The sequence below is a fragment of the Pinus tabuliformis genome, chromosome 5_1 (assembly GCF_031772625.1).
Source record: "Pinus tabuliformis cultivar Carrire ecotype Pingquan chromosome 5_1, CPIR1, whole genome shotgun sequence".
Taxonomy (NCBI): Eukaryota; Viridiplantae; Streptophyta; class Pinopsida; order Pinales; family Pinaceae; genus Pinus; species Pinus tabuliformis.
Genome location: NC_142305.1, coordinates 965,024,391 through 965,033,731, shown reverse-complemented (window position 1 = coordinate 965,033,731; position 9,341 = coordinate 965,024,391). Strand labels below are relative to the sequence as shown.

The 9,341-nt window shown below is 33.4% G+C and overlaps 1 protein-coding gene across 1 annotated transcript; it reads right to left on the bottom strand.

Moving 5' to 3' along the window:
* Positions 1-1,221: 1,221 nt before the first annotated feature.
* On the bottom strand, positions 1,222-6,794 carry LOC149167973 (putative inactive receptor kinase At1g48480). The gene is made up of 2 exons (XM_089433273.1): positions 5,169-6,794; positions 1,222-1,899 (listed from the first exon to the last, which is right to left on the bottom strand). The coding sequence occupies exons 1-2, from the start codon at positions 6,343-6,345 to the stop codon at positions 1,283-1,285; spliced, it is 1,794 nt and encodes a 597-aa protein (XP_089289399.1). The 5' UTR covers positions 6,346-6,794; the 3' UTR covers positions 1,222-1,282.
* Between the last annotated feature and the right edge of the window lie 2,547 nt (positions 6,795-9,341).

The following is a 9,341-nucleotide window of genomic DNA, read 5'->3' as shown; positions in this document are numbered from 1 at the left end:
AATATTTTTTTTTATAACTATATAACAACTCCTATATTCCATAAAAAAAAATTATAACTATATAACAACTCCTATATTCCATAATAACCTTAATTTAGTAAAAACATATAATTTATATTTATAAAAACTATTTAATAAAACAAATCTCATATCATAATATAATATATATATATATATATATATATTCCTTAATATATATCAGTTTTTATATAAATCACTTTACAGATTTTATTAAATTAAACATTTTAAAATACCAAATAATTGGCTGGTACTATGACCATGACCCCTTCCATTCTTTAATGCACTCTCACCAGATGAAGGATACAAGCGTATTCTCTTACTTCACTGAAATAATCTTACATTTATAATTAAATTTTATTTTTTATAACTATATAACACTCTCTATATTCAACCATGAGAATATATAAATAATCATAAATATATAACCACAAAATAAATATTATATATATTCGTTACTCTACCTCTTTCATAATTTTTTTATATAAATGGCTGAAATCCATAAAGTGAAATAAGGAAGCTACAAAATAGGGTAAAGATTTTTGCCCACTTCCAGTAGAGCTGCGACAACTTCCAAATGAAAAAACCTAATTAAAATAAATAAAATTAAAAATTTATTTTAAAATAGTATTTTTGTAAATTTAATAAAGAAGTGTTTTTGGGCCTGGAGTATGTTGAAAATTTGTTTTTCCCCGTGTTAATTTTCTGGTCTTATTAAGATTTAAGGAAACAGGTTAACCTCTTACAATCTAGGTATTTAACTCTAGGTATTTAACTGAAGTGAAAACTGCCCTTTAAAAAGGTATTTAACTGCAGTGAAAACTGCCCTTTAAAGACCACCTCAGCGGTCATTCCAGATGTTATGTTTTTTTTAATAACATCGATGATTCAGTCTGCATTCTGGATAATGGATTCAGTCTGCCTTCTCCCATAGCCAAAAATTACTATCTTCATTGATAGTTTGATAACTGAATTTTAATAGATTATCCAGCTATTTGAAAAATAAAAAATTCTCTTTCCCAGAAATTGAATATCATGCAAATTAATCCATTTCCAAATGGATAAAAATCAAGAATTAATCCATTTCCAAATGGATAAAAATCAAGATTTACAGGTGACACAAATCATCAATTCATTATGGTAGAGAGTAAAACAATTTCCATCACAGAGCAAATTATACCATTTGCCCATTGCTGCTAGCAATCAAGGAAGCTTAAATTCAAGAAAACTGAAAGACAAGTTTGATGCTATGACATCCCATAGCTTACTGAGAATCACCACCTACAGACTTGGATGGGGGTTTGGTTCTTAGTCCAGCCTCTTCAGATTTGGAATAAATATCTGTGATCATTCTGACAACTTGTGTCATGGTTGGTCTTTGATCTGGATACAGGGCAACACATGCCATTCCCAACTGCAACAGCTGAAGCATTTCTTCCTCCACGGACCGGTATGAGGTCACCTCCAGATCAGCAGTCCACTCCTCGGGAACCGCTGACTGCACCCATCTAGGAAGGTCCAACCCTTCTTCATCACCGAGATATGCCTGGCTGGGTGGCTTCCCTGTCAGAAGTTCCAAAAGCAAAACCCCGAAGCTGTACACATCTGCCTTGTGAGAAACCATGCGGATGCCGGTGACTTCAGGAGCTCTGTAGCCTACATTCTTCCGGAATGTGGAACTGGCATCAAGGACATGGCCTAAACCAAAATCTGACACGCAGGCATTGTAATCGTGAGTGAGAAGAATGTTCGAAGATTTTAAGTTTCCATGGCAAATTTTGCTACCCTGCTTATGTAGATACTCAATGCCCTCGGCTGCTCCCAAAGCAATCTGAACGCGAGTATCCCAGTCCAGAGGAGTCCGCCCTGCTCCTCTGTCACCTGACCAAACGCAATTAGTCAAATTTGTGTAATCAATATGATTGAGATTAGAGGTTTATTGAGTTTGAGAAATTTATCCTACACCCTAGTGTAATGTATAACTTTGTGAATAAGTAGTCAAAATTGAAATTTTGTTCCTATTGACTGAAATATAAATAAAAAAAAAAAACAAAAAAACAAAAGAAATTAAATAATTATGCAAATATTTAAATAGTATAGATTGATAAAAAAAATTAAACCTGAAGTATTTAAATAACATTGATTTATAAAAAAATTAGACCAGAAGAAATTAGATCTTTTTCTATTTATGTTAAATCTTTATTTAAAATTAATCTATGCTAATAATAAAATTAAGCTAAAAATTTAAAAATAAAAACAAATACATATTATGATTTTTCATTTTCATATAAATATAGATTTTGAATATTTCATAAATTCTTAATAGACATAAGTCCAAGTATATGGAAATGTAGATTTTGAGATATTTCATAAATTCTTAATATACATAAATCCAAATATATGGACAAAATCTATTATTTGTTTTCCCTGCTTTTTATCAGATTTATCTACCGTAATTAACAATATAATTTTCAAAGATGTAAAATCATTTCCAAAAAATTTCAAAATATTCCCTAATGAGACATAGAATTATACTCCAACCCTCAAAGATGCCAAGTCACCCTCAGAGAACAATAAATAGAGAAGGTAAGGGCATTTATTCAGTGATAAAATAAGGATGAAACACATTATGTTTGTATTCTCAAACATTTTAATTATTAATTCCGGTACATTGGTTAACTTTTTAATTATTTTTTATAAAAGTTAAGTAAAGAGCAACTTGAAATATCAAGCACTCCAGGTTTTTTTTTATCCAATTTATTTTAAAAAAAATCAAATTACATATAATTATTATTTAAATTATAAAAAATTATTATTTAAATTATAAAAAATTTAGGTCCAATAAACTAAATTTTGGTCTCAGTAGACATTAACCATCATCATCATCATCATTTAAATTTAAATAATAATAATAATAATAATAATAATAATAATTTAATAAATAATATAAAAATATAATTTTAAATTTACATTTACTTTCATTAAAAATTTTGTATTTAAATGATTTATAATTAAAATAAATATATTATTATTTATATACTAAAATTATAAACATAATTTAAAAATATTTTATATACTAATATTATAAATATAATTTAAAAATTATATTCATTCAGAATTATAAAATAATTTTTGGTTTTTGTTTTCTTTATAACCATCGTAACTTATTTATGATTTTTTTTTTAATAAAACAATGATAACTGTATAACGTATTTACATTATTATTATTAATTTTTTCCTAATATAAAATTAAAAAATAGATTTAGCTTTTTTAATGGAATGAATCGTAAATGTTAATAAAAAACATATGCATTTATTTTTTCAAATATTGTTTAGGTTGAAATAATTTATTGATTTTATAATAAAACTTAAAATAAATAGTTTTAATTGAATAATTTTTTTTTCCTAAAAGAAATTAAAGTTTCTCTTTCTTAAAAGTTTATTGTTTATGATTCTTAAGTATCTGGCAGCTTGTCATTTCAAAAGTTTATTGTTTATGATTCTGAAGCATCTCGCAGCTTGTCATTTCAAATGATATGTGGTTTTTTATTAATATCGCCATGACAACATTGGTAAATAGTACCTAATGACTTAAATCTAAAGCAAACTACATTTTACTAATCAAGAGCTTCCTCTTTCCCATCTAAACTCATAGATATTTGGCAAAAGTGAAATTTAATTCTTTTACCAACCGTTCTCAATACTGGTTGACAACTGACATGAAAATGTGCAAATCGCAGCTTGTCATTTCAAATGATATGTGGTTTTTTATTAATATCGCCATGACAACATTGGTAAATAGTACCTAATGACTTAAATCTAAAGCAAACTACATTTTACTAATCAAGAGCTTCCTCTTTCCCATCTAAACTCATAGATATTTGGCAAAAGTGAAATTTAATTCTTTTACCAACCGTTCTCAATACTGGTTGACAACTGACATGAAAATGTGCAAATCGCAGCTTGTCATTTCAAATGATATGTGGTTTTTTATTAATATCGCCATGACAACATTGGTAAATAGTACCTAATGACTTAAATCTAAAGCAAACTACATTTTACTAATCAAGAGCTTCCTCTTTCCCATCTAAACTCATAGATATTTGGCAAAAGTGAAATTTAATTCTTTTACCAACCGTTCTCAATACTGGTTGACAGCTGACATGAAAATGTGCAAATCATGAACAGAGCAAGACTAGAGAAAATCGTTTGAACAAAAAAATTAAATCAAAACCTTACACAAACAAACAATAAAATATAATAAATGCTTGTGTAGTGACAAACTCAATAAATTGCCAATGAGTTGCAATTTTAAAATAAAATTAAGTTCATTTATCAACAATCAATCCTCATTATTGATTGACAACTGACTTGAAAATGTACAAATCATGAACTGAACAAAATTATAGAAAATCTTAAAAAAAAAAAAATCAAAACCTTGCAGAAGTAATAGAATACCATTAATGTTTGTGCTTCAATGAAGTGCGAATAAATTACAATTTAAAAATGAAATTTCATTCCTCAAATCATCCTCTTCATTATTGGTTGACAAGTGACTAAAAATTTGCAAATCATGAACCTAGCAAAACTATAGAGAATTAAAAGAAAAATAAATCAAAACCTTACGGAAAATATAGAATACGATTAATTTTTGTGCCCTGGCAAACATTATGGTGTCAAAAGATGGCGAATGAGTTGCAACCCTAAACTGTGTGGAACCATGAGTGGCAGGTTGAAACCGTGAAAAAATCATTTTTATGCAGGGTTTCGACTATTCTTTTCTTCATTGTTGTAGACAATGTCTGGTTATTAAGGAAGCACATTCTAGAATATAACATGAGAGTAATAAAGTTAATTGTTTGAATTAACTTACTTATGGACATTAAATTTGGAAATATTTCAGAAATCTTCTAACACAAGGTTTGTTTGTCGAGGTAGCTTTAGGGTAACACACGGATAGCTTTAGGTTTGGGATGGCTTTTCAGTAAAGGGAAAAAATGTTGATTAAATCCATACTGGTTCTGGATAAGTAGAACAAAATGGACCTGCAAAATTCACATATTTATACTGACGTTTTATTTGACTTAATTCTCTATAACAGAAGGTCCTCTGAACTGAAAATCGAAGCAAAGAAATGACATAAATCTTACCATGAAGAATTGTGTAAAGGCTGCCCATTGGCATGTAATCATAGATCAGAAGCTTTTCCTCCTGTGAGCAGTAATACGCCTTCAGTGGAAGCAGATTCTTATGGCTCATATTGGCCACCCTATTAATCCGCTGAATGAATTTCCTGGGCTCATTAACAACTTCCGTGGCGCGCTTTACTACAACCACCGTTCCCAGTCGGAGAATAGCCCTGTAAGCAACCCCAACGCTTCCGTCCCCCAAAACTTCTGCAGACGCCCTCAACAAATCTTCCAAACTAAAGGGATGTTTATCGACTGACGAAAATACAAGGCTGTTTTCCATCTTCTCAGTCTCCCGCAGAGAAATTGAATAATCATCATTAGAGGTCGATTTTTCATCTTCGTTATTTTCAGGCCTAACATTCTTACTCTTTCCCCGCAAAATTACAAGAATAGCAACAATCAAGCCTGTCAGAGAAAATCCGCCCACTGCAATGCCAAAGATCCTTCCTACTCGGTGCTTTTTGCGGATTCCCCTACATGGTTGCAGCTGGGGTTCACCGCAAAGATTATTTCCAAGAAAAGAATCGGGGAAGAATTTCTTCAAGGTATCAGCCACGGGACCAGTCAGATTATTGTACGATACATTAAATTTCACAAGATTAGGGAGATCCAGAACAGGGAGGGGGCCGGTGAAGGAATTGTTCTCTAGAAGCAGCATGCGCAGAGTCCGCTTAAGAGCGCTGAGGGAAGCCGGAATGGTGCCATTGAAATCGTTAAAGGAGAGGCTAAGCACGGTGAGATTCGACCATTCTAACGGAAGCGGGCCTGACATCCTGTTGCCCTGCAGATAAACAATTTTGAGTGCTTTGCAGTTAGACAGATCTAGGGGAATCGAACCCTGGAGAAGGTTGTTTCTGAGGCTTAGGTTTTGGAGCTCCGGGAGATTTCCCAAGCTACCCGGGGGAATTTGCCCGACGAGTCTCGCGCCGGGTAGTCTGACCGAAATTACGCCGGAGCGGGAGCATTTTATTCCTTTCCAATTGCAGACGTGCACACTGGAATTCCATCTTAGGCGGTTGCGTCCCACTGCCTCCCTGAATGCCATGAGCGCCCTGCCATCGCTCGCCAGATCGCTATTGACGATTCCCCCAAATGACAGGATCGCCATTATCAAGAAAAGCCTCGTTTTCTCCATTGCCAATTAATCCTGGCTCAACGAGTAATATAATAAATATCTGAAGTGTAAAGCTTGACCATGCCATTCCATTCCTTTTAATCTCGAGGCCCAGGTCAATAATTGCAGGGAAGATACTTAATATTTTGACCATTAATTTATTCTATACTTTGCCGTTTACGGCTGAAATTCAAAATTGAACAAATGGCTGGGCTGAATTGCCATGATTTGCCGATCAGATTTTCGTGTAAGTTGTGCAGTGCGAATTTTGTTATTTTGTAGCTGCTGTCATGACATCAACACTGGACTTGACTTTTCTCCCCATTCATATTTTCTCCTTTCCTCTTCATTCAATTTTTCTTCGCCGTTGGCATTGAATCATTCTTTCAGCCCGCAAGTTCCGCAATCGAAGACGCTTTGACATTCCAAGACTTTTTTTCCAAGACGAGTGAATTAATTCATTCCTCGTCACTGTACGTAATGAATCCAAACATAACCATTTTCGAATAGGGAGAATCGTCATCTGAGCTATGTTGACAATGGTGTATTCGATAATTAAATCCATGGCGGATGGCAACGTCTCTGCTTTTTGACTGGGTTTTTGATAAAATGGCTCACTCAAATAGACCACTCAATTAATTTAATTTATTTTAATTTGTGGTCATTCTTTATATTTTGTTTTACTGGGAGGCCAACGTTTTGGACATTTTCGCTACTCTCAAGCGTGCTCTCTCCGTGTTGGCCTTTCGACGTACCTAGTCGTCTCTGTAATAGTCAACACGCTCCCTCAACCCTCCACGTCGTTGTAAGATTTATCTTTGAATTCCCTCAAGTTGACACGTGGCGTAATTGTGTAACTTCGAAGTCTAACTATGCCTGTTTGATTGGGTTGGTTGAGTTAGCCAGGGAGAATAGCTCTTGTGAGTAGGTATAGTAGTAAGGATAGCTAGCTTGTATGTCTGGCATGTGTTTTCTGTTTTGTTCTTTTTTTTTTTCAAGGTTTTCATAATTGGATCTTCAATCCATTTCATATGATGGGAGTCGGTGGAGTATTGGGGTTGTTTTTCTATTTGTCGGGAGTAGTTTAACCGCTAGATGTTTTTGAATTCTTTTTTAAGGATATAAGTTTTTATTAAGAATTTTTGGAAGTTTTTCTAATGGTTTTTCTGGTCTAATTTCTCTAAAATCTGGCAGAAATTTATTAAAATCACAAGCTTGATGGGTAACTCCTACACATCGAAAAGTTTTTTAGTTTTTCAGGTTGCTAAATCCATATATACAGTAAGAAAGCCAATTAAAAAAATACAAATCAATATTTCACCTCAGATTTTTCCACGTGATTCGTCCCCAAAAAGCCCAAAAAATCACACTAAAGACAACTCCTATATTTTGGATATAATTTCAAGTAGATTTTGTTAGGGAATGTAGATTTGTTTGAATATTTGTTGTGATTATATAGAATTGTAGGGATTCATTTTAATCACAGAATCTCACATGAGCTAAAAGGGATCAAATTTCTTTTTATGTGTAAATTTAGTTTAGAGTGCAAAAAATAATGTGTAACTTTTTATTGTTTAAATTGTATTTTTGAATGTTATAGAGATTACATAGCATGTGCATTGACTGAGAGGGATTATGTGCAATTTTATTTTATAGTGCAAAAAATAATGTGTAATTTTTTATTGTTTAAATTGTATTTTTGAATGTTATAGAGACGACATAACATGCACATTGAACCATTTTATCAAATCACATTAAATTGTTTTTTTTGTTATTAATATATTTTTAAGTATAAGTCAATATTAATTGATATTAAAATATTTTATTCATAAATCATATTGGATATTTTATTCTGATGATGATGATGGTGGTGGTTAACGTCCACTGAAACCAAACTTTGGTCTATCGGACCTAAAGAAACAAATCATTTAGTTTGATTTAAGATTTTATTCCTATGCTCGAAAAGCTTGGAGAGAAGCCTCCCAAGCTCACTATAATTTTGACATCATAAAAGGCTAGGAAGGTCAGTATTGCCACAGAGATTATGAATCTGAGATCTAATGTGGTTGTACGCGGGGCACTCTAAGAGGAAGTGGTTTCCATCTTCGATGTTCCTATTCTCATAGAGATGGCAGATCCTTTCCATCCATGGTGTTTTAGGAACTACCCAATTATCTGTTTCACTATGGAGCTCATGAGAGTTTGTTCTAATCTTCGGTATATTAATTTTCTTCTTTGATCTAGTTAAAACAGAGAGATACTTTTAATCTTCTAAGGTGGGGTTGATCCGAATTGGATCCTTAAACACTCTTAAAGTTCCTTGAACTCTGTAAAACTCATACCGAAATTTCAAAGTATTATGGATGTCAAAGCTTATCAGAAATTACCTCTGAAAAATAGCAATTTGTGGTCAACACAGAACAACGAGGACTCTCGGTCAAAACGCGCAAACCGTTGGCCCATGGTGACCGCGCACTGGCACAAATTGACAAATGGGAGGTCAAATCCAAAAACAGAGGCAGTTTTTGATGGCTTTCCTTCACTGAAGGGGACACCATGCGATATTAGCACTAATCACGTATCGTAGGGCGTCCCCCTCAGTGAAGGAAAGCCCCAAGCACTTGGTCATGAGGAAAAGCATAAAACCATACAGAAATCGCCGATTCTGTCAGAAGGCGGGTCCAACGCTAAAACCAGCAAGATATCAGAAGGGCTTTAAGAAGTAAGCGAGTTCGACCGAGTCTCGCCCAATGCCATACACTAGGTGACATGCGTCCAGCGGATGAGAGAGAAAACCGCTCACATCACACGAGTAAAGGTCATGCTACTTACCCACGCGATATGGATGGAAACCATAGGATCTGGAGGCTCTAGATCAACGGCGGAGAAATGATCCGATGGATGACCGGATTCGATGGGGAAATAGGTTGAGTCATATAAGATTTGAGGTCCGGCATGACTGATGAGTTGGCAGAGGAATTAGTTTCGCAGGCAATCTTGGAGCAATGGAAATAATG